General features: G+C 40.4%; 1 protein-coding gene across 1 annotated transcript; it reads left to right on the top strand.

The window, feature by feature from the left end:
* Positions 1–290: 290 nt before the first annotated feature.
* On the top strand, positions 291–26,625 carry LOC139720543 (low-density lipoprotein receptor-related protein 12-like). Its single transcript, XM_071631895.1, has 10 exons — positions 291–345; positions 827–983; positions 11,655–11,863; positions 14,116–14,259; positions 14,840–15,210; positions 19,941–20,103; positions 20,903–21,019; positions 22,764–22,862; positions 23,569–23,715; positions 24,726–26,625. The coding sequence occupies exons 1-10, from the start codon at positions 300–302 to the stop codon at positions 25,931–25,933; spliced, it is 2,661 nt and encodes an 886-aa protein (XP_071487996.1). The 5' UTR covers positions 291–299; the 3' UTR covers positions 25,934–26,625.

Raw genomic sequence — 26,625 nt, 5'->3', positions numbered from 1 at the left:
TCTATTTCTGTCCCCTAGGAAGGCAAGCTACAACGTAGTCTGCATCTGGAGTCTCCCTGAACTTTGATTAAATTAATGTTAATAATAAACATTCACATCTAGACAATTGAACGAATTGTACTGCTGCGAATTGTTGATCAGAAGAATTTCTAGCATTTCAGATATAAACAGACAATGAAGTGAGTTTCAAGCATAATACAATACAACTCTTTGTCTTTTAGTCATTCTTGAAAATAGAATGTTCGATTCATGTACAGGATTAACTTTATTGTTGTGCTCTATCAACAGGACTGTATCAGATGATTGTGTGCCAGCTCCTTATTACATCAATTCTTTGCCTGTCGGGTGAGTTTGACCTTCTTTAGCTTATCAGTTCAAGTTTCAGTATGCGCACCGTCCTGTCACATGCTTGTATTGTTTTGACCACAAAGGAAACCTTTAGTGGTCCAGGGAATAGAAATTAACAAAGCTGACAATGTTCAGATCTTGTGTACAGTGTAGGCGATGTCTCTTTTATTTTTCCCCCTTCTCACAACAATAGATGTACATTTGATTGTATGTTGTATCTGGTGCTGACAGATGTCTATTTTACTACTTAGATCCATATCATCCTTTTAATGACATCATTATTATTGTTTTTATTATCATTATTATTATTATTATTATTATTATTATTATTAATGATAATGATGTTATTATTACTGTTGTTTTTTTGCCATGAGTCACCTATGTGTGTCTTGATCAATGCAAGGTCATCTATCGTCTTCATAATGTTATGTTTGCACTGTACACCTGACCTGTTTGTATTGTTTGATTGTTTTTTCAGTGCCTGGCCAGCCTTCAGTCGAAACCCTGTGTTCCACTGATGGCCGCTACGAGGACGAGGGTCAAATCAGCAGTCCAAACTTCCCTGACTCCTACCCGAACGATATCAACTGCAAATGGCATATCTATCATGAGTCGAATGAGATGATAACCATAAGGTACTGTACCACTCTCATTATATATCCTGGCCATAGTGCCATCACCTGAAAAGTACAGCTTTGACTTAAAGAGGTGCATAGACAAACAAACAAACGAACAAATAGACAAACACAGCGCTTCACTTTTATATTGGAGTCATGAATTAAGAAATAAAAAAGAAACTCAAGTATCTCATGAGTAATTAAGGTTTGCATGAACTGAAAATAACCATATGAAAATCTTAAACTGAATTTTGAAAATGACACAGGTGTATTTCTAATTGCTGTTTCAGCATACCTAGGAACTGTAAAACGAATGTTCGCGTGCCTTTTAATTTTACGAAATTCAAGATTCGCAAAATTAAAATGTACACGAAATTTCTTGTTTACATTATATGCATTGAACGCCAGAGGCAATTCGCGAAAATTTCATGCCACACAAAAGGCCGTGGGCTCCATTCGCGAAAATTTCGTGCCGCGAATATATCGTGTTTTACAGTATATATGTTGCTGTATTCATCACACATATTTACTGTGGCAAAGACTTTACACTGTGCCATAAGGTCATCAAATTTCTAGTCCTCATAATTCAGAATTGATGATGCTTTGCGTCCAACACTGTTGAATTTGAGCAACAAAAACTTACTGGAGACTACAGACTGTAAATTTCCCAGCTATTCTGCATCTTGCTGAACAAGTTTATTTGCTGCAATTCTTCTCTTGAAACCAGTAAAAACTATCCACAAATCTGTCTGATGCATTTATTTCACCATGGCTTACCATACATTGTAAGTGTAACACAGAAGCAATTTGTGGTCTGGTTTTGTTTTTGTTGGTTTATTCTTTAAGTGTTTATTTAGTTGTTGCTTATATACATTGTAGCATCAGTAAACATAACAAAATCACACACAAAATAAATAGTGGTTTGTAGTGTTTCCAATAATGGTATATAAGTCCTTTGTTGTGGTCTGGGAAGGCTTTTAATGCTACTTGCTGTAAAATGAGAAATGTTTGTGTGCATTTTAATTTCGCGAATTTCGCGAGTGTGAAGATTCGTGAAATTAAAATGCATGCGAAAGTTCTTTTGTACACTATATGCACTGAATGCCAGTGGCATTTCGCGAAAATTTCATGCCGCAAAAAAGGCAGTCGGCTCCAATTCGCGAAAAATTCATGCCGCGAATATATCATGTTTTACAGTATTTTAAAGTCTGTCTTTTGTTACCTTAGTTTCTCACCTTTGCAAGAGGAAAAGGGGGACAAATACATTCATATTGTTTAGGACAGTGCACAACCCTGGACAGGTGTTCTTGGATTTTGACAATTCAATGTACAGGTTACAGTACTTACATCAGTTATTTAGCTCTCAAGAGCCAGTTCAGGCTCGGCGATATGGTGCAATTAACTCTCCAAAAGCTTTTGCCCTCACTGACTAATTTGCATAAAGTAAACAACTTGTGTTGGCCAAACTGTAAGAGAAGTATTGCAGGACAATCACAATATCCTCACTTCAGAACATCAAATGATATAATCTATACAACAAATTGAAGGAGAAACAACTCATTAACTCGCAATGTTAGTTATTTTGGGTCTTATTGGGGATAAATCTGTGAAAATAATGTTGAAAATTAGCTTACAAAAAAAGAAAAATTTCGTCGGTAAGAAAAGCATTATTTTCTCACATTTTCTTTATTGCTCCAAAATGAATGACTTGTAGTATGTCCATTCCCTGTTCCAAATGTCTTTTCTGTAATTTGTGTCGCACAGTTACATGTATGTCAGGAAAAAAAATCAAGATTACGGTCAATCCTGACCTATCAAATCTTCGCGCTATGTACACGTAAAATCCATGGCATAAATGCATGCAACAGTTGGCACATTGCAGGGTTCTTCTCAACTCCCTGACAGAACCCAATCACTGAACCTGACAGCACTGATTGGCTGAGCGTGAGCTAATTAACAGCAGGCCTCGAATTAACCGACGGCCACCGACGGCCATGGCCGTCGGTGCCCCTCTCGTTGGCCGCAATGCCTTTTGTTTTTTGATCAAAGTTACGGCCAAAAAAAATGTGCCCTTTTTCTTGGGGCCGTGGTGCCCTTTTAGAATGGAAGTTATTATTTATGACGTATGATATGCCCTTTCTCAAAGTCTCTTTAATAAGCTTGAACAACTTTCCTGATCTCAAATATCATACCTTCAGTTCACTCGCGTCCCGATGTATCTGATTTAAACTCAAAGTATCTTTCCGAGCTACGAGACGACGTGTACGTACATGTACGCCCGACCGGCTTTTACCGTCCCGACTGCCTCCGCAGCGCAGCGGCCGCGAGTATGTACTAGCTAGGCAGCGCATATTCAGATAGAGTAGTAAAGAGTGAACTCCAAGTTCACCAAGAAAAAAGAAAAATCCCACGATGCCAAGGTGTGCCAGACTAGGGAATGGGGAGGGGTGGAGAGAGAGAGAGACCAATCAACAGAAGAAACCGTGCGTACTGGCGCATTCTTGGAGGTCATGAACTGTCTGTCACAGAATAATCATAGCAATCTACACGCGCACGCAAATTCCTTTGCCTTGTGGTTTTGCCAGCCAGCTGTCGGAATGTGCTTTGAAGTTTCATGGCAGCCTGGCTGGCCTGAAAGGGTGTCGAGTTTCAATCAATACCTACTGTTGTTTTATTCCTGTTTTAAAAAATGTTGTTTCACCTGATAGAAACGCGGAGATCGGGAATGTGTTACAGCTGTAGGGAAGAGGTTTTTGTTGTGTGTTGCACTTTGTGTGTGTGTGTTTGTTTGTTTTTCTCGGTTTGTTTTTCTTCTTTCTTTTTTCATAAACACCAAACATGCCCTTTCCAATGTGGCCTTGGTGCCCCTCTGACTGACTTAAGTGCCCTGGCCTCTTGGAAAAAGTGCCCTTTTCTAAATGGCCTTGCCCCTCCAAAATCCTATTTCGAGGCCTGTAACAGAGAATGCATGCATAGACGGAAAATCTAGGTGTGCATATCCAGTATTTTCTCATAAACTTAGTTGTCTGTCTGTTCTGATTATGACCTAACTACTAATTGCGCAAACACAAAATTTTGCAGGTTGTGAGTCTGGGCTATACGGACTAGCAGATACATCAACATTTTTGCCAAAAATTCATATGGAGGATGAAATATCCATATTGGTTATGTGTGAAGTTTCAAGGGATTTGATGGTAAAGTAAGGGAGATACGCAGAGGTGAACTGTTGGAATGTTTTCTCCTTTGCTTCGCACAGTGCTTTGATGACCATTATGGATCTAAAAGCTTTTGCGTCTTATCGCAGAGTTAGACCCCGTTTACAGTGCGAGGCTCTGCCACGGCTCGGCCGTGGCCGAGCCAACCTTCATTTCAGTGTAAACACACAAAAGGCCAAATGCGAGACCAAAATTAGCCGCGCATTTGGCCACGCTCTGGAGGTGGTCTCGGCCGTGGCCAAGCCGTGGCCGAGCCCGGCCTTTTCTCAGTGTAAACGCAAACTGGGCCAAATGTACGGCCAATTTTAGTCTGGCTTCCACACCCTCTGCCTGTACTGTTTCGCTATTCAGGATATTAACCCCTCAACATCGAAAACTAGTATAATTTAAAGTGGTTTTGTCCTGCAAAGGATTTTTTCCTTCGGCAAAGGCCTTTGCCTGAACGGCGACTTCGTCGCCACGGAATTCAGTTGGCAAAGGGTCTGAAAACCAGACAATACAAAATTGTGTTTGTTTACAAGCAGAGCGCCACTACGACAAAATATTGAAAGGTTTGAATCAAAAGCGTGGCCGAGCCCGGCAGTGTAAACGGACAAAATTGCGGGGCTCGGCCTTGCAATTGAGGTTGGGCTCGGCCGCGGCTCGGCCGCGGCTCGGCCCAGCCCTGCACTGTAAACGGGGTCTTAATTGCACCCTATCACTGAGCCTGAAGTGGCTCAGGTGACCTGTTGGCGATTGTTTATCATTTCCTGTGTGCATTATGTTTCACTTTCATTGTTGTTGGGAAAAGTGACATCTGGCTTTTGACTGAGATTGGTTGGAATCATCATAGGCCCAGACCAAATACCCCACATTATCAAATTTTGGTCATGATTTTTGACATTTTCATCTTGAAGAAAAGTGGCTGGAGTTTGACCAGATTTGACAGGAATCATCAATAGGGGAAGGGGATTATAGTTTGTACAAATGGTGGCTTTGCCCAAATACCCAAAATTAGTTCATTTTCATTTTTTTTTTTAACGCATTTTCTTCTTCTTAAAAATTGGTAGATAGATATTGACCAAGCTTATCTGGAATCTTGAAAAGGGAGGAGGGGATTATAGTTTTGTTTTTGTTTTGTTTTTTGTTTTTGTTTTTGTTTTTGTTTTTTGTTTTTTGTTTTTGTATCAATGGTGGTGAGGGCCCAAATGTCTGAAGTTAAGGAGTTGTTGCCCAAGGGGCATGCAGCAATTCCCAAATCTCTAAATTTTTGCAATTAGTTTGCCTTGCAGTACTGTACATATATGTACAATGATGTAGGTGGAGTGCCAAGAAGGCAAAGTGCACTGCTCTGGTGAATGGTAAACCTGAGGATCTCTTCGTTTCTCATAGTTTTAGTTTTCTCATCATTTAAGTTGTGTTTTAAGAGTGTACAAGTACATGTATATCTTACTTTTGTTCTGCATACATTGTAGGTCTTCAGTAGTTGTTTTGCTTTGTTTTGTTTTGTTTTTACAAATAGTGTGTATCAATGAACATGTATAGTATTTTTGTTCAAACAAAATTAAGTGGGTTGTCCAGATATTACAACATTCAACAAGGTAAATAGTGCAGGAAGCAGTATTTGGCTATTTAAATACTGACAGATCAGAGCTAAACAAACACATGAGGTGGTAAGAGGGTCCAGAAGTTTACTTGATTTACAAGTCCTTTGACAACAGTATCAGTTTGAAACATCTATGCACTGGGTGGCACTGGAGTAGATAGGAGACTCACGCCCCCTATCCTACTCAAAAGATATTACAGTATTAAAGCTGAGTTTGTTTGAATAAAGGGACAACAGTAGACAGTATACGCAGTTGGTGTTATGACAGAGTGAATTATGATTGGTTATGAGTATGGGACAGAGATATGCCATGTCAACATAGAGCCACAGCGCACGCGTCTATTGTCTGTCATCAGTCTAGATATGATACACAGCTACGACAGAGACACACTTTTGATATTGTCCTGTGACAGATCATCTCCTTCTTTTGTTTCTTATTAGTGTTTAATTTCATGAGCCTTTATTGCATGCCATGAAAAGTTACCGGTACGAGTATTATATGTGATATACTTCTGTGCAGGTCCCATTCAAGTACTCAGTGTGTAGAACAGTTGAAGTTTCATTCTATCATAAACAGTATATATTTGTCAGGGTAATTCCCGACAAAAATTTGAGCTGTAGATGGATGCAGCCATTCTGTCCCCGTGTCGTGTGCAAGTGGTAGTTAAGTGCTATGCTGTTGGAGAGAACTTGCCTAAAATGGCTTGGTGTGGGACCATTTCTCTGTGAACAATATTATGCAGTGCCCTAAGCACAGGAGTGCGCAAATTTATGCACTCTGTTTGTGTACAATGTTTTCTCCAAAGTTTTGTGCATAGTACAGTCTACCATCAGAGGAAAGAACATGAATGCAGGAAACCCTCACCCCCCCCCCCCCCCATAGTGTACATCTGCCTGTCTATTATGATGTCTTATCAATTTATTTCTCAGTTTCTCGTATTTTGTGGCTGCTGATCCAGAAATAGATTCTTTGTATTATTGTAATACAGGATTTTGTAGGCTTGACTCACATGTCAGGGAAGTAACACTCCAGCAATTTCATTGTTGTGCCACGCCATACATGTAGATTCAACTTCATTTGTATGGCTTATGTGGGCTGTATGGATCAAAGTCCAGTGCCATGCCAGCATTGGTAAAACACAAATGAAACATGAAGACTATAAACCTCTGTCACAAAAGGAAAAAAAAAAGGCTGTGTCATGCATAGTTGATTTGTATAAAAATGGAATATATATGTCATACCCTTCAAACTGTTTTCTTTCTTTTTCAGTCTTTTCAAAGATTGACTACTTGTGTATATTTGTATACTAGTTGCTCTAAAGAAAATTAAAGGACAAGTTCACCTTCATAAACATAAGGATTGAGAAAATGCAACAATATTAGTTGAACACATCAGTGAAAGTTTGAGGAAAATTGGACAATCGATGCAAAAGTTATGAATTTTTTAAATTTTTGTGTTGGAACCGCTGGATGAGGAGACTACTACAGCTTGTGAGTCATATGCGTACAACAGTATAAAGAAAATATAAAAGAAAATTCAACATATTTTCACTTTTTTCGCATAATAAAAGAGCAATTGACTTGCCTCTTTCTAAAGGCAGGGGGAATAATATTACCCATAACATTTATCGGTAACGAGTCAGGGGAATGTGTACTTTTTTCAAAAGATGGAATTTTGTGAAATTCTCTTTATATTTTCCTTATATTGTTGTACGCATGTGACATCTAAGTTATTCATACACTGCAGTAGTCTTCTCATCCAGCGGGTACTGCACAAAAACTTCAAAAATTCATAACTTTTGAACGGATTGTCTGATTTTCCTCAAACTTTCAATGATGTGTTCTACTAATATTGCTACATTCTCTCAATCCTTATGTTTATGAAGGTGAACTTGTCCTTTAAGTAGTCTTTCAGTGCTGTATTTCCTCTGTAGTGTTTGATTCTGTCCTTTCCATGGGCCAAAGACTAGATATACTTCTTTCGTGTGCATTTTATTCAAATACAGTCTGTGAGAGTGTAATGTGCTAAACATTTTGGAAGGTGTATTTCATGTATTAAAGTTCATAGCTTTTGTTACAGGGATGTGTAGGAGTTTCAGCTGTACTCTGTAGGTAGAATTCCAACTACAGTTCGACCTCGATTATGCGGCCATGTCAGGACCGGCGCTCATCCGGATAAGCGAATTGGCCGGATATGGGAGACACAATGTTAATTGTATTTAATATATAGCTGCTGTCCAAGCTGCCGTCCCAGTGCACTGGCAGCTAGGCAGGTAGCGCACCCGCAAACGGTGGTGTTATCTGTGCTAGCCTGTGCAAAATTGTCGTCCCTTCTTCACAAAAATAAAGTATATCTTTATGTTAGTTCTGTCAGGAATATTGTAGGTAAATCCTGTGAGTTTTGTAGAAATTTTAATTGAGTTTAAAGTCACTGTTTTTTCTCAATTTTTGGATGAAAAAAAAAAGTCCTTCACTGCGTGAACGCATCCAGATAATAGAGATGGATAAAAGGAGGCAGGATAATCAAGGTCGAACTGTATTTGATATTGTATGTTGGCCCAAAAGCTCTGACTGGTCCAGATTTTTCTCATTGGAGAGGCAGAGAACGTTGACCGGCTGAGCGATGGCCAGATGGACAGCCCTTGCAGTTCTTTGTGGTTGAAGCTGCACAAACTGAATCTGACAATGTTAGACTTGGAAAAGCCGTCAGTTTCATGCACATTTTTTAAAGAAACGCATGATGTCTGTGTGTGTACATTTCTATTTGAGTGGGGTTGTGGATATATGGAAATGCATAGATCTTTGAATATGATTGAAGTATGGGCTTGTGATCTCACTTTACTATGTATCTGTAGAGCCAAGTTTTGAAAAAACTTTGGCATCAAGCACGAGGGAGGCCCAATGGTGATCATGTCTATTTGTTAACATCACAGGTAATTGAAACCGAATCAAAACAAGATACAGAAACTGGGAATAAGTACAATGTATGAGAATCATTACATAAATGACCTGGACTTCTGAGAAGCACTTTAAAGCCTTTGATAAGGTCCATAAACAAAGAGCACTAAGCTAGGGTATGCAAGAGATTGCAGTTTTAACACTAGTAGAAGTATATCATCCAATTACATGTACACACGTACACAGAGAGGTTACATGTACTGTTGGAATAAGAGTACATATTTACAGGTCATGATAGGTCAGAGATAAAGGAGGAGTTAGCGAGAAGATAGAGCTGAAATGGAACAATGGAAGGTCACAAATCCCCTTTCAGTTCGATTGTATAGATTTCATTTATGTACATGTTTATTCATTGATTTAATATTTTTCATCCAGTATTCATCAGTCATTCGAATTTTTGAGGCCAGTGTATTGTAAAACATCACAAGTAATTGGACAAATGAGGATTTCATGCGAATGCAATATCATTTTTTTTTTTGTTCCAGTATTTACATAAGAATTTAAGGAGAACACATCAAAATTCCACAGAAAGTTTCATGCTGTTAATGCGATTGTGTCACACCTTGCAATGTGTTGAGAATAGGACTAAAAAGTGACAGATTGGATTAGCCTGCTTCTCCATGAACAATAGAGTAATTTGGGTAGTTCTTTAATTTTTCTATAGTTCAAATTGCCCTTTTCCTAGAAACTGGCTGAAAGATTTGATTTATATTTGAACTGAAATATTTCCTGTGTTAGAGACTCTGAGGAGAAGCCATCTTAAAAAGAGACAAGGCAAAATGCAGCCAAGTAATAGATGCTGCTTGAGTGTCTTATCCCCTGTTTTAATAAACCTTACCCTGACAATGTTTAGAGAACAAATATCTCTGCCTCTGGCAGGAAAACTGCAGGAGAGAGCGGGGGTACCATTTTGATAGACAATTTTGCAGAAGTTACTGTGACAATGTCTGAGCAGTGTTCAACTTTGCAGGGACCGTTTTAATAGGCATGGTAAAAAAAACAGTTGCGTGGATGCTACTTGGACGTTGTTGCGGTAATAAGGCTCTGTTAAAATGGAGTGTGTGTAAAGATGCCAGTGCGGTAACAGTATTACAGAGAATTTGTAATTCAATGATGCAAAACATGTCACTTTATAAGCTATTCGTATGTATCTCAAATGCCTCAGTTGAATAATTAGACAGAATCTATTAGCTGGTAGCATAGCAATTCGAGCGTTATTGTGACCCAGTGCCTCATGTAGGGTATAGTTTCAGAATTACAACAGGGCTGTTGATGCTTTATTATTCATTACGTTTGGCATGCAAAAAGTATACTTGTATGTACACTTTGTAGATGTGGGGAAATATGAATCGCAACTGCTGTATCATCACACACGAGTCACATGATCTCCTAATTTAATGTGAACTCACGCCCACCAGTTTTTTTTTTTTTTAAATCTTTTTTAATGTTTTTTTTAAACAACTGGCTACCACACTTCAATGCTTTCCGATTACATGTACCTCAATAGAAATAAACATATTCTATAAATGGATCATCGAAACTGAATCTGGAGCAAATGCACTGAAGAATACATTGTACATGTAGTTCCCTGCACAGCCTTGTATTATGTAGTACAACAAAAATCTTGCCATGGGGCATGATCTGTACACTTTAAATTTTTGGTGGTGTGGTGTATAAATGCAGCATTCATACTTTTGAGGGAAAGTACCCCCAGCAAGTCTCTGCCCTGCTTTGCCCTTCTGAATTAGAAATCAAATTGCTTGAGATATTACATGCAAATGTATCCAGTTTTTTATTTCTCATGCATGCAAAACAATTACTGTAAAACATGATATATTTGCGGCATGAAATTTTCGCGAATTGGAGCTGACAGCCTTTTTCGTGGCATGAAATTTTCGCGAAGTGCCACTGGCGTTCAATGCATATAGTGTAAACAAGAACTTTTGCGTGCATTTTAATTTCGCGAATCTTGGCGCTCGCGAAATTCGCGAAATTAAAGTGCACGCGAAAATTCCTCGTTTTACAGTACCTGGTAAACTCGCATTATCTATTGATGCAAGATTTATATTTCTCTGCCCAAAACATGTTTGTGATTCATCTCCTAATGTTGATACCACAAGAAATGTATTATTACCTCCGCCAAGGGAGGAGGTTATGTTTTCGTTACTATTGGTTTGTTTCTTACACTGTTAATTAGTTTGTATGTTTGTCCGTGTGCAAAATAACTCAAAAGTAGTGAACGGATTTTGACGAAACTTACAGGAAAGGTTGAGAATGACACAAGTAACAAATAATTACATTTTGGTAGTGATCCGAGAATTTTTGGGGGATTTTATGAAGGATTTTTTATATTTTGACAGGTAGAGTCAATGAACTAGGGAGTTCAAGCTGCGCATTTTGAGGTTTTCAAACGCGCACTAAAGTGCGTGCTCTAGTTTTCTGCTAGGGCGAGACGCGCGCCACGCAGCTGAAAGTTTATGATGTAACAAAGGCTTCTATACTGGGAAATCAGGCGATTTTTCAGCATGTATGCCTATGGGTGGAAATGACTGATCTCTATGGAAGAACCCAAAAAGCTTTTCTCCATTGGTGGAGAGGAGAAAAATCTCTTTGGGAAGAGCAAGACCATGGGTGGAAAGTAACTGCTTGGCGGAGGTCTGCGCTCTCAGAGTGCTTTTCTAGTTTTTTTTTTGTTTTGTTTTATTTCAAACCCTTTTGTTGAGTGCCAAGTACCACAGTTTGTCTCATGTTTGTGTCTATATCCCACAGGAATCTGTGATGTACATGTATGGCATAGTGCTCACTGTGTATGGTACATCATTGGATCCATATTTGGTCACAATTGTCAAATTCATAAATCTGTGAATATGACGGAAAGAATCAAATAACTTGATTCATCAATTCTATCTGTATCTGCTTTGTTTTGTCCAGCTTCACGTCATTTGACATTGAAGGGCAAGATGGTACAGAGTGCACAGCCGATGTTTTAACGATAACGGACAAGCAGTCCAAGGCATACTGTGGCGATTCTCTGCCTACCCCCTACATTTCAACTCTGTCGGAGAACAAGCGTCTCCGCATCAGTTTCGAGTCGGACAGTTCAAACACACGCAAAGGCTTCCAGCTAACATACTTTAAAGGTGAGAGTGTGTTTTCTTGTTTTATGGTGGGCTTGATCAGAAGAAAATGCTTGTTCTGAATGAAAGGAGAGTCATCAGAGCAGGCATCAACCATCAGTGCAATTGTTTAAAGCGGCATTCCAGATAATCTATATAATTTCACATCAGGTAGTGCATAAATCAATAGCACCATATACAGATTTGTGGAATTCATTGTGGTCCCTGAGCAGATAAACCAGCCCCTGTACTCTGACAAACCAAAACATAATACTGAACGAGGATGATGACCTAGGAGGTTTGCACCTTCCTGTAATACAGTGTTGTTATTCCATTACAATACAATTTGCTCAACAAGTTCATCTGTGTAGAATTTATGCATGTTTTTTTATTTTGTGCTGTTTACTTGAGCACCCAATCATGCACTTGTGTGTGGAACTGCTGTTTCAGCATCATTGTGATTTGTAATGAATTTTGAAAACATTCTCTTTTTTAACTTTCACATGTTTGTACTTTGATGCACTATATCATCTTTTAAATCTCGGTGTCAGTATGTATGATTTACAAGGATTATATTCACAAGGTTGTTGTATTCATATTCCATGTCCGTTTGTACTCTTGAACCCCAAGAGGGGTCAAAAGAGATGAAATTCTACAAAGTCTACAAATCAATTCTGAAATTTTGTCCCTAATGTAACAGATTTATAGAGTTTTGATTTCAAAAGTTAACAAATTATCTAGAGGTCTCCTTTAATAGAATGGTGGGGAGATAGACATAGAATGTCGTGTAATGTTAAGTATGTATGAAGTACCAGATTGTAGGTTTTTATCTTTGTGTGCTTGTGCTTATAATACTATTCATGAATGTGCTTTATTGTTTTATAGTAAATAGGTAGAGTGAAATTTGCGTTGTGATTGGTTGGATAGTATCACGTGATCGTGCAAAAATTTTGTTATAGTGGCACGACCGTGCCACTATAACGCTTACAGTGCGTGCCTACGCTTTATGTACGAAGAGATTCGCGCAAGGCCTAGGGAGCTAGGCGGCCAATGGACGTAGTAAGACAAGGCCAAGCATTTCAACGTCATGCGCGCGTAGAGCTCTGCCAGCAGGACGCAGAATGTAGGAGTTTATAACCAAGTCTGCTCTGTGATGTGCAATATGCATACACGGCTGTACTAGCGTCGCACGCTGTGTACAGTTTGTACGTAAACTACGGTAGGTTGCGGTTGTTAACTCTGCGTGCAACAAGTGCAGTGCCGGCGGTACGGTGAGTCTTGTTAGATGTAAATTAGGGCCTAGACCTACGGAAATACATGTAGATCGAGGGACCTATTTACTATAATAATTAGTGCATGTTCTATTGATGCACCAGTACTGGACTATAGAACTCCAAATACTGAATTATCCCTCGTGCAGTTCTATTCACCTCAGCCTGCGGCCTCGGTGAAACAAAACAGCACTCGGGATAATTTAGTATTTGTCGTTCTCTAATCCAGTATAGTGCATCATAGAGCATGCACTATTTATATAATATGAAAGTCTGCTGCCAATTTATCTTCATTGCATGTTGTGGAAATCTTGTGCTACATGTATGAGGAGTTCAATAAGCTATGGCAGCTACCCAATGTGTATTGAATCGGCAGTCCTGTGCATATATCGGGAGAGCAGGAAGGAAAAAAAATCTTGTGTGATCACTTTTGTGCAGTTTGTGAAATGTAAAAAAAGAAAGGGGAAAACCCCTGATAGCACCCTTCACTAGCATAGTACCAGTACCACTGATGTTCTGCCGTTGATGTTTGCAAATCATGTGTTCGTACAAGGTGTTATGCGATACAAAACTCGACATTGTAGGTACACTGTACACATTATGTATCTCTATTCTTTATGTATATTTTTCAGTGTGTTACATGACACAAAGCAAATTAAAAGATGTTGTGATGCCCATTATGGCACCTAGGTGCATTTTCTCTCCATTCTTGCAACCTATAATATTTATGTTCTCAGGAGGAAGTTCAAACTGTATTTTGGTTGGCCTTCACATGCCTGGAATTTGCCATAAAATGACAGCATCGCTTGAATGCTTGGATTGAGAGGCAGTGGACTGACAGTCTTGGATGTAATTATTCAGCACACATAAGTGTCATGAAATGGTGGAAAGGCCCATCAAAAAAAAACAAACAAACAAACAAACTTTTTTTTTCAATGTACATAAAGGCATACATTGTAAATGTCTGTTATGTTGTTTTCTTTCTGCTACTATTAAATTCCACAGGTGTCTTTCCTGCGGAATCCTGCGACATCGAAACCCAGTTCTTGTGTCGAACTATAGAGAAATGTATCCCCCGCAAGTGGCTGTGCAATGGTCAAGATGAATGTGGTGATCGAAGTGACGAATCTGTCATGGAGTGTCATCAAGGTAGGGCATTTTTTTGTCAGTTTCAATTAATGAGTTGCCATGATTTCTATAACGGCTAATATCATAAAAATCTTAACACTTTGTTATGCATTATATTGCTCTCTCAGTTTTAATGCAATTTAGTTGAAATTGGGCACATGCGATCAGTGTAATGTGTAATTATGCAAGACACTCTTTTTGTGAGTGTCAACTGTGTTGCCATGGCAACAGCAATCACTCACCCCACCAGAGCCAAGGAAAGCTCTCTATTAGATAGAAGCACTTGCTATTTTTTTTTAATGCAACACAACATGAAATGATGAAATTCTACAGTGTTTTGAAAGCATGATCATTTCTGTGTCTTTCCTATGCCTTTGAGGAACAAACAACAACAACAACAAACAGTTGTACATGTATATTGAGGACCACTGAATGTGTTTGGTTAACACATACATGTAGATTGGTAATTAGGAAGTAGAGCACTTTGTATTAAAGGGCTATCAAAGTACACACTCTGTGCCTACCGGTACATGTTATATTGTGCCCTTGAGAGAGCTTCAGGTGCTTATGTTCTTGTTCTTTTTCTAATTCCAATCTTTAGAGCCGTCACAGAGTCCAGCTACAGGCTCCACGACGGCGGCTGATTGTCCACCACATACCATGTCCTGCCTTGACCAGACCGGTCATCACCAGTGCCTGCCCGAGGACAAGAAATGCGACGGCAGCCAGGACTGCCGGAGCGGCAAGGACGAGCACGACTGCGAGACCGTGTGCGATCACCAGCTCAGCAACGACATCGGCTTCTTCACGTCCCCGAATTTCCCGGAGTCCTATCCCAACGACCTGGAGTGCAGGTGGACCATCGTGGTCTCTGCGGGCAACATCGTTCAACTGCGCTTCGTCAGGTTCGACCTAGAGCAGGGTTACCACACTGACTATGTCTCTGTGTACGATGGCAGCTCCGACAATGCTGTGAGTGGAAAGTGTGAAATTTTGTTTCCTGATTGACTGATTTTTCAGGAAATCATTTTAGTAGACAGGAGTTTGATTCCAGTGATGTATAGCCGATGATGCAAAAACTGTTCCTATCTGAGTTTTGGGGGGTCATTTTTACGCCACACAGCTGGATTGTTAGTGCATGAATGTGAGCTGCCGCTCAATTACATCTTCATTCCAAGTTGGTAATGCGACACTTCTCATACTACCAGCACATCCCTCTATGTAGTGTATGTGTGTGTGTGGGAGGGGGGATGGGTGGGTGTGTATGACCACTCAAATGATGTGCAGTATTGTGTGTGTAGCTTCTCAGGTCAACAGGTCCTCTCAGGCAGCTGCACAACATGCTATGGGAGTGTCTAACTCTTCACAATTTCAAATCATGCCTTGTAATACACCTGATGAGAATCATGTACATTTTGTAAATATTGTATGTGAAGACTTCATAAATTGCTCAATTATGTTTAGATTTATTGTGGTCAATTTATTCATTACATGGAAATCTGTACTTTGTTATTCCTATCAGTTTGTCAGTTTCCTGTTATCGTACATCATGAGTGGTACTCAGAAGTGGTTACTTGAAAGTAACCACTTCTTACCCAGGGCTGCACACTGGCGCCGGTCCGACGGTCAAAGACCGGTAAAAGTCACGGTAACTTTTCAGGAAATCCACAAGTTACCGGTCCGACATGACCAGTAAAAAAAAAAAAAAAAAACATTGGTGGGGTCAGTAGAAAGAAAAAGAGCAGCCCCGATCAGGGAGAAACAGAATGCAAGATATCGCACTGTTCAACAAGTTTTACACAAGCTTTCGTTTATGTCTGATATACCGGTAATTTGTGCAATTTGTACAGTAAACGGGATTAGTTTTGAGCACTAGCAGTCAACCAGTTATTCGCGCTAGCTTGCGCATTTGGCGCTGCTCACGCACTGCATGCAATGCAATACATGCAAAGCATGTACAGTGTAACTGCTTTTTGTTTGCTTGCGATAGGCGGTCATGCCAGACAAGAAGCATGGATAGAAGCGCACGCATTTCTAGGTCATTTTACTCATGATTTTTAACGCATGATCGATCCGATCCCGGCTTCGCTGCAGCGTGGCAGTTATGTTAGAGGTAATTTACTGGTGTCGATTTTTAGAAAAAGTAAAACACATTCGATATTCAGCGATACAGTAAATGGATCTGACTGCGTTTATTTTCATTTTACACAGTCATTTCACAAATGAATATTTTCATTCGCTCAGAATGGTCTCATAATGAAGATAGGCGCAAAAAAGGATCACGAAATCGGCCCTTCCGTGAACTTTTTAAGAACGCATGCACAAAATGTGAAGAGATAATACTAGGGAGAAAAAAAAAATCATGAAATCATGGCAGTCCCGCTTACATATTTGAGGTAGAAATCGTCCCAAAAAGGATCATGAATTCGACCGGCCGCGTCGTATCTTTCAAAAGCTTATGATGTACGAAATGCGAAGTATATAGAGGAGAAAAAAAAATAAAGGAAACATTTTGGTGAGTGCATCATAAAAGATTACAGCCGAATAACAATTCATGAAATCAACGCAATCCCGTTGAAATTTGAGGAAATAATGGGCGCAAAAAGGATCTTGAATTCAGTCCTGCATGCCGTGTTGTTCATCAAAAACGCATGCACAAATGCGACGAGATTGTCGGGAGAAAAATAAAAAACAAATTTTTACCCTTCTGGTGCATGCATTACAAAAGATTACATCCGAAGTAATTCATGAAATCGCCACAATCCCGCTGATATGTGAGGTAGAAATAGGCGCAAAAAGGATCTTGAATTCGGCCATGTCGTATACCTTTTAAGAACGCATGTACGCGAAATGGGAAAGATTAGCGGGGGAAAAATAAAGGACACATTTTCACCCCTTTTGGCGATTGCATCATATAGATTACAGCCGAATAGTAATTCATGAAAATTTCGCAATCCCGTTGGAATTTGAGTAAACAATAATAGGCGCAAAAAGAATATCGAATTCGGCCCTGCATGCAATGTATAATTTTGAAAACGCATGCACAAATGCGAAGAAATTATCGGGAGAAAAAAAAAGAACGTATTTTCAACCCTTCTGGTGAATGTATCACAAAAGATAATAGCCGAAATAATTAATGACATATCGCAATCCCGCTGATATTTGATGTAGAAATAGGCGCTAAAAGGATCGTGAATTCGGCCGTGACGTATAGGCATGTACGCAATGCGAAGTGATTATTGGGTGAAAAATACAAGACACATTTTCAACCCCTTTTGGCCCGTGCATCATAAAGATTAGAGCCGAATAATAATTCATAAAATCATCGCGATCCCGTTGAAGTTTGAGGAAACGATAGGCGCAAAAGAATCATGATTTTTGGCCGTGTCGTGTATATTTTAAGAACGCATTTACGAAATGCGAAGAGTTTATCGGGGAAAAATAAAGGACACATTTTCAACCCCTTTTGGCGCGTGTATCATAAAAGATTGCATCCGAAGTTATACATGTAATCATCGCAATCTCGCTGATATTTGAGGTAGAAATAGGCGCAAAAAGGATCGTGAATTCGGCCGTGTCGTATACCTTTCAAGAACGCATGTACGGAATGCGAAGAGATTATGGGGAGAAAAATAAAGAACGCATTTTCAACCATTCTAGTTGGTGCGCGCATCACAAAAGATTACATCTGAAGTAATTCATGAAATTGCCACAATTCGGCTGATATTCAGTGTGGAAATAGGCGATAAAAGGATCGTGAATTCGGCCGTGTCGTATACGCAAGTACGAAATGCGAAGAGATTATTGGGAGAAAATAAAGGACACATTTACAACCCCTTTTGGCCCGTGCATCATAAAGATTACAGCCGAATAATAATTCATGAAATCATCGCAATCCCGTTGAAGTTTGAGGAAACAATAGGCGCAAAAAGAATCATGATTTTTGGCCGTGTCGTATATCTTTTAAGAACGCATTTACGAAATGCGAAGAGTTCATCCGGGAAAAATAAAGGACACATTTTCAACCCATTTTGGCGCGTTATCATAAAAGATGACAGCCGAAGTTATTCATAAAATCATCGCAATCCCGCTGATATTTGAGGTAGAAATAGGCGCAAAAAGGATCGTGAATTCGGCCGTGTCGTATACCTTTCAAGAACGCATGTACGGAATGCGAAGAGATTATGAGGAGAAAAATAAAGATCGCATTTTCAACCATTCTAGCCGGTGCGTGCATCACAAAAAGTTACATCCGAAGTAATTCATGAAATCGCCACAATTCCGCTGATATTTGAGGTAGAAATAGGCGCAAAAAGTATCATGAATTCGGCTGTGTGGAACATCTTTGAGAACGCACTTACGAAATTCGAAGAGTTTATCGGGAAAAAGTAAAGGACACATTTTCAACCCCTTTTGGCGCGTGCATCATAAAAGATTACAGCCGAAGTAATTTATGAAATCGTCACAATCCCGCTGATTATTTGAGGTAGAAATAGGCGCAAAAAGTATCATGAATTCGGCCATGTGGTGCATCTTTTTAAGAACGCACTTACGTAATTCGAAGAGTTTATCGGGAAAAAATAAAGGACACATTTTCAACCCATTTTGGCGCGTTATCATAAAAGATTACAGCCAAAGTAATTTATGAAATCGTCACAATCCCGCTAATATTTGAGGTGGAAATGGGCGCAAGAAGGATTGCAAATTCGGCCCTGCATGTCGTGTGCCTTTCAAGAACGCATGCACAAATGCGAATAGATTATCGGGAGAAAAATAAAGAACTCCTTGGAGCGCGTGCATCAGAAAATTTCACAGCTAAATAATTCATTAAATCGTCGCAATCCAACTGACCACAAAGAGCAGGTTATTACGCAGCAAGTTCGTGCGCCGATGTTTAGAAAAAGTCACAAACGCATTTGATACAGTCTAATTTTGTTCACTATCATTTTACACTGTAATTCACAAACAAACATTCTAGTTTTTCCTATCTTTTTTTTTAAATTTCTTGTGCAATAGATAATGCAAGTTTTAAAAAAAATTAATCTGTAAAATGTACATGGGTAGGGGGGGGGGTACGTCCATAAAAAACAAGAAAATAAGTTTTTTTTTAAGGTTGTCGTTGTTGACCGGTAAATTTTCTGTTCAGACCGGTAAAAAATGTTAAAACGGGGCATTTACCGGTCCGACAGAGACAGGTTGGACCGGCAGAAAAAATGGGTTAGTGTGCAGCCCTGTCTTACCAATGAAAGTATAAACAGAAAGGGGAAATATTAGGAAAATGTGTGCTGTGTGGGATGCATGCAGTTGGCATACTTACCTCTTGTGTGCAAACACACAAGGGATTTTGGCTGAAATGTTTGCAACTTTTTGTGTGTGTTTGAACTCTCAAAGTTTGTTTGAACCTTATAAACAAGTGTCATATACACAGAAATTTATGTTATCAATCGTAAAGTTCCTAGTTGGAGTCCTGCGGCGGCAGCTGTTGTGTCCATAGGCAAGGCTTTTCTCTTCATTGCATAGTCCTGTGGAAGAGACCTGCAAATGTTGATTATGTGGTTACTTGCTTTAAAACGAACATCCGTTTTTTTCCTCAGTAGCCATTTCACCCAAATCATAAATTCATTTCAGTTCAATTTGCGTCAGTGTGAGACCCATGCCCTGCAGTGTAAATATCTGACTGTCCTTTCTCTGCGATACTGCAGGACCTCATTGGCACGTACTACGGTTACAAATCCAGCACTGATAGCACCAGCACACACTACCCCCCTGCTGTCATAGAGGGCACAGGCAACCGCCTTCACATTGTCTTCATCACCGACGGTTCTGCCCCAAACACAGGCTTTAATGCAACCTACCAGACCAAAGGTGAGATACGTAGTGATTGTTAGAGACATACTATAATGCAAAAAAAGGTAGTTGTTGATGTCTTGCTTTGTTCCTGTTTCCTTCTGTGGTTTCCGTATTTGTGTCTTTCCAATTCTGCTCGTCTTTTCTTTATCTCTATACCTGAAGGGCGCAGGAGGCATGATGTTTTTAGGTTGTTCATCCATCCATCCCACAGCTCGTTATTGTGATGGTGGAGAAACCACAGTTATGGATTTAATGGTTCTCCCCCCCCCCCCCCCAAATACGGTATGCTACATGAAATGTAGATGGACTGATTGGATTTAGGGCAAAAATCCCTCAAGGTCAGAGGTCAAAGGTCTCAGAACTTTGGCAAAATTAACATTTCAGCTTCCACTTCATGTAGAAATGTCCAGTAGTAGTATAATTTGGCATTAAAGGTAGAAATGAAAAGGCATTCGCTTCTGTAAAATTGTAATGGTGAAATGTTAAGGTCAGGGGTCACTGTACTCTTGCCAAGAAAACCTGTCATTTCCAGCCATTTTGTCAGATAGGAATGTCCAGTAATGTAAGTTGGTGGATAGGAAATGAATTACATTTTATGCTCTGTCAGCTGTTTTTTAATGCCTTGGGATCAAAAAATGAAATAGTATTTCATATTCAACAAGCAAAATATTTGTGTACTTTTATTTTCACGCTAGTGTCATGTGCGCAAAATGCCTTAAAGTTTACAAATTTCCGCTTTAACAGAAGTCTTGCCCAGTTGAATCCTTCAGCCTCTTCCATCCTCAATATGTTGTGCTTTGTTGACTTGTGATAGGTCACTGCATCGGCGAGCAGCGGCTCTGTGCAGACGATGATCTGAACTGCTATGCTCCAGACCAGCACTGTGACGGCATTCTGACCTGTCTACGAGGGGAGGATGAAATGGGCTGCAGTGAGTACCGACAAATTCCTTGTGAATTGAAAAGAGGCATTCCAGGCAATTTATATAATTTCCCATCATGTAGTACACATACGTCAATAGTGCCATGTGTAGAGTGGTGAATTTTTTTGTTGTCCTTGAGCAGATAAGCCAGTACTCTAAAACCCCCAAGACATTATACACTGAACAAGGATGATGACATAGGAGGCTCACCTATTCCAGAAATGCAGCAATGTAATTCCATTATAATAGTTGCGTTCAGACGGTGATCCTTAAGCTCGAGGATAGCTATCTTTGAAGATAAGCTCTGGCCCCCTAAATACGACACATGATCATGTTGAGTACAGTGACTACGCTTGTCTTAAAAGGTAGCTATCCTGGGCTTTATTTCATAAAAAGTTGATATGAAAGCAACTCTTGCTGGAATGGCAGTTGTCATGGTAATGACAAGAATCCAGCTTCCTGATTGGCTGTTGCTATGGGAAGTTGCATTCCAGCAAGAGTTGCTATTCATGAAATGGGGCCCTAGAGGGTAGGCTCACTGCTCCCTGTAACTCTGAGTGAGTCTTACTTCTTATCAACAAGTTCTGTCCACACGATGCTTAACTATGAGTGGGAACCCTCCCCCCCCCCCCCCCAGCTTGTTGACAGAGCGCTAATCCTGAGAGATCTTGTGGATAGCAATCTTTGAGTTAACTTCCAAGTTAGCTGTCGACAGGTGCTTCTACATGGTGCTTAATTACGAGCTTATCCTCGAAGATAGCTATCCTCGAGGTCAAGGATCACAGTCTGTGTGTAACTAGCACTGCTTGCTTTCGTTCACCTGTGTGGAATTTATGCATGCTTTGGTTTGTTTCCTTGAGCATCCAATTATGCATTCTTATGTGAAGCTGCCATGTCATCGTCCATGTTCATTGTCATTTGTTATGAATTTTGAAAACATTCATATTCCTCATCCCAATCACTGTAAGTTCTTAAATTCTGGTACCCAGTATTTATTTACTTTAACCAATTTATAGATGGTCAAATGCAGAAGTCTAAAAATCAATCTGCAGGTTTCTTTTAAGTCAGAGTATCAGCTTGGAAGACAGTGTTTGCAATTTCTTGTGAATTCAGTTTTCATGTAACAACTTAAAGATGCTGTTTAAATTTGACATGGCTTGTGTCTTGAACTTGTCAGAACTGAACTCTGCCAACTGAGCTGTATTAGAATGTTAAGATGCATGAAGAAATACTAAAGCAACAAAGGACTGATGTATGAATGTTTCTTTGAGGTTATCTGAGTATTATCTCTGATTCTTTCACCTGCTTTGTAGCTCTTGTGAATCTTGCTCATATAGACAAAAGAGATCATTCATTTTGCATTCTGTAAGTTCCTGAGTTTTGTTTTTTTTTCTAAATGCTGGTGAAGTTTCGATAAGCTTGCTTTTTGCAAAGGGAAACCATTCTTCTCATGCTATGAAAAAATTGCAGATAAATATTTATAGCTCTCGTGTGGGTGAGCGTGCTCGTCAGATATCACCCAACGTAATGTCAGGAAGTTTAGTTTTGTTACAGCTAGATTGTCGATTCCCTTTTATTTTGAAGGCCTTCCATGGTGGTTTTGATTAGGTCTATAGGAGGTGTCTTAAGATTTCCAATCAGGCAAAGTGCAGTGTGTAACTTCATTCATGGTATCTAGTCTCAGTCTGCTGTTTGTGTCACCCATCAATGTGTATCTCTCATGATTTGGTCTCTTTGCCACATTCCTCACAAGGTAACTGCCCTGCCGACAAGATACCTTGCAACCCACACGACCAGGTCATCAAGTGTTACTCCAAAAATGACCGGTGCAACGGGCAGTCACAGTGCAGTGGTAAATACTCAGCCTTTTAATGACACACATATGCATACACATGCACATGAACACTTTGAAACAAATGCGAATGTTCTATTTAGTCCACCTTATTGATGACCAGTGAATTATGCTACAGTAGATTTTAGTATTCAGAAAGAGTACCAGTAATTAAATTATAAATGGTAGGTTAGCAACTGTAAAACATGATATATTAGTGGCATGAAATTTTTGTGAATTGGAGCCGAAGGCCTTTTTGTTGGCATGAAATTTTCGTGAATTGCCAATGACGTTCAATGCATACAGTGTTGACAAGAACTTTCCCATGCATTTTATTTTCACGAATCTTGGGGCTCGCGAAATTCATGAAATTAAAATGCACACGAACATTTCGTGTTTGAATTTGCTGCATGAAATTATAAAGATCAAAACTTGTACAACATGGTTTAAAACTCAAGTTACGTTTTTAGTAATCATATGATATAGATTTGACTAGCAATAAAGGTCTAAACTGTTTGAAAATCATTTTATCAACTTTGATAAGAAACCATAGCCTACCCATGGATTTATGATCATATGTATTTAAGATTTTAATCACATTAAAGAATACTTGCCAGATATAGCTTTGGCATGTGAGAATGACTGCACACTGTTTGTGTATGCTTTAAGGAAGGAAAGTTTTGTTGATTGACTGCACTTTCTGCATGTTTTCCCATTTGCTGTGCAGAAAACTATGATGAGATGAACTGCTCAGCGACTCTGTGCAACTCCCACGTGGGGCTCTTCCTCTGCCGCAGAGGCAGGTGTATTCAGGAAAGCTGGATTTGCGACACGAACGTGGACTGTGAGGATGGCTCTGACGAACAGGGCTGCCGTGAGTAGTGAATTTATCCTGTCTCGAAAGCGCTTAAAAAGAGAGCAACTCAACACCATATTCAAGCATACCTTCACAGATAGAGTAAAATTGAAGTGACAGAATAGTACGAGTTCAAGTAATATTGGACCTGAACACAGGCAGATGTGGAATGTCAAAGTTGCATGTCTTTTCATAGTGTCATAGTGATACAGGTAGCAAACAACATATGCAAATTAAGTGAGCCAGAGGCTGAATCGTGCACAATTCAAGTACATTCACAGTAACTCGCTTTGGGGAAAAACTTTTAGGTTTGTAAACCTGGAGTGTCTGAGTTCAGCCCATCCTCCATGATTTAGACTACGGATAAATGAACAACGCAACAATTGTGGAAAAGTCCTGACTGCAGTAGGTCATATACAGTTGTACCTCTCTTATCCGGCCTCCCTTTATCCGGATCTCTCTATTATACAGACGCAATCTCGCCGTGATTTTTTTTTAAATAATTACCTGAGGAAAGGGGGATTCCCAACTCCTTGAGAACTCCTACACAAACACACATGAATTACATATTACTTCCAACATGATTAACATACATTACATCAAATTTCTTTCCAAATTGCTTACCTTCAGACATTTTAACATCCCCAAACATCCCCAAATGTAACAATGAAAAGGTTGCAGTATACACATTACTACATGTGGTACTACAATGGGCTACATCAGTACATGTGTATGTGTATGTACATGTATAAAGCATTGAGTCTCCCGTATCCGGCCAAATCCCTTATCCGGATGAGCCCCGGTCCCGACTTGTCCGGATACGAGAGGTTCAAGTGTACTTGACTGTAATGCGCATATTCATGGATGACACATTCTCATTCAGGGATGTGATGCTTCGCAACTTAAAGAGGCTTTCATAGTAACATGTCCTGTGGGCAAAGTGCAGTGTATGTGAGATACACAGTGCATCTGAACTCCGTGTGATCGCTTTGTTCTGATATCTGTTTTGTTTGTTTGTCTTTCTGTAGCTATGTCAACCAAAGTCATCACTGCAGCAGTTGTTGGTTCCATAGTCTGTGGGTTGCTCCTGGTGGCTGCCCTGAGCTGCACCTGTAAGCTGTACCAGCTCTATCACAGCGACCCCCATCCTCCGACCCACACATCGCCCCTGCGTGAGATTGAGGACGAGCTAATGAGGCGGGAGGCCCCGCCTTCCTACACTGCCACAATGTCATCACCTCACTTCGACGAGGCCCAGAGGGCTTTTATAGAGAGTTTGCAAGCAGCTGCCCAGGCGAGGCAGGCGAGGGATGCCAGGAGGACAAACCCTCATCCTCCAGGTCAGCCTTCGAGTAATGTCACTCAGCTTTTGCCAGAAAGCCAGCCACAGCCTCATGAAAGCCGTGCCAATCAAGGAAACACCACACAAGACACAGTATCTGCTGATAGTAGTGCAGTGGCCAGTCAAGGGCAAGGCAGAGACTTGCAGCAGGAGACACAAGTGGCTCCTGCGAGTGAAGACAACTCGTCTCCGTACACAGAGATCGCGGAGCTGCGCCAGCCGAATCCAGTCGCCGACACCGCCAGCAGCTGCACCACTGACACGGACTCGGACACCAATGCTGAGGCAGAGCTGGAGCAGCGGGACTTGGACATCATCCGGGCAGCGACAAATATACGCCGCATCCGGCTGGCGGGCGGGATGCAGAACCTTGTGGATAGGGTAACGGAGCAGCAGAGGGGGGATGCGAGTCAGCGGAATGGGGAGGGTGAGACCAGGAGGCGATCCAGCAGTGGCTTGCAGAACATCATGGAGAGGATAAATCGCGGCAGAGAGAACCAGACTCGAGGGGATGGTGAGCCTGAGACAACCTCAGAGGCAAATGCCAGCACCAGTCAGGAGGTCGCAAACCAGGAGAACGACGAGCCACTCGAGGGCTCACCGGAGGAGAATGAGGGGCATGAGTGCTCTGAAGATGCGGTCTTTTCATCACCGTCCCCAAGTGAGGTCACTGAGCCAGTGAGCAGCAGCGGTGGTGATAGCCAGCAAGTCCCAGATAGCAATGAGGAGCAGGCAGCTGAGGAGGCTGCGATGATCCACACCTCCGAGGAGCAGGCTACCCGTGCGAGAGCAAGCAGTGAGGACGATGCACCACTAAATCTGTCAGACTCAGACTCCATTGAATTTAGTGGCTCTGGCCTCTTTGAGGATGATGATGCGGCTCTGCTATCGTAGAACACGGATAATGTGTGATGTGAAATTAGGAAGGAGATGAACCTCAAACTTATTTTCATACAGGACAGAGACAATGCTTTCATAAAGATTGAACCATTTTGCGAATAGTTTCAGATATATACTAGTGCTTTCAAGGACAGAATAATTCATAGTGTGGAAGGAGTGTGCATGGATCATGAAAAGTTCTCACAAATTGATTATGTGTGTATCCAACATGTGTATAAGTCCATATTCTTCTGCATTTCTTTCCACCCGTCAATTAAGTTTGCTGATACTTGGATCTTTTTTCACTCACAATTTTGTGGATTGGGCACAACATACATTCTGAGCATACTCACTGCATCTTTTTTCGAATCCTGCTGTCTCGTTGTCTTCTACACGCATGTGGGTAGTCCAAAGTTTGCCTTGTGATTAGCCGTCAGAGTGAAACTCAAATGGACATGTTCTACATGTGCAGACATCCTGTAACAGTTGAAGACCTGTTTGTCAAATAGGTGTTGACTCCAGAAAAGCATGTTGTCCACACTCCTTTGTGAAAATAAGAGTCTTGAAAAAATTTTGGAGTCATTATGTTAAAGTGCATGGCTTTGTGCTTTCTCACTGTGGAACAGTCTGATCATAGGGCAGGCTTATACGTCAAAAGCTTTCGATGTTTGTTGGTGTTATTCAAGACTAACCTGTGTATTGTCATA

Source organism: Diadema antillarum, unplaced genomic scaffold, assembly GCF_040938485.1.
Source record: "Diadema antillarum isolate AM-2024a unplaced genomic scaffold, OU_Dant_1.0 scf00000128, whole genome shotgun sequence".
NCBI lineage: Eukaryota > Metazoa > Echinodermata > Echinoidea > Diadematoida > Diadematidae > Diadema > Diadema antillarum.
The sequence above is the reverse complement of the archived record's forward strand: the minus strand, read 5'-3'. Positions and strand labels throughout refer to the sequence as shown.

Bases quoted from the DNA above. Each gene is read 5' to 3' on its own strand.
- LOC139720543 (XM_071631895.1), top strand. From the start codon at position 300: ATGATTGTGTGCCAGCTCCTTATTACATCAATTCTTTGCCTGTCGG. The intron at 14,260-14,839 runs GTAGGGCATTTT...TCCAATCTTTAG, and splicing joins TGTCATGGAGTGTCATCAAG to AGCCGTCACAGAGTCCAGCT. The intron at 22,863-23,568 runs GTAAATACTCAG...TTTGCTGTGCAG, and splicing joins CGGGCAGTCACAGTGCAGTG to AAAACTATGATGAGATGAAC.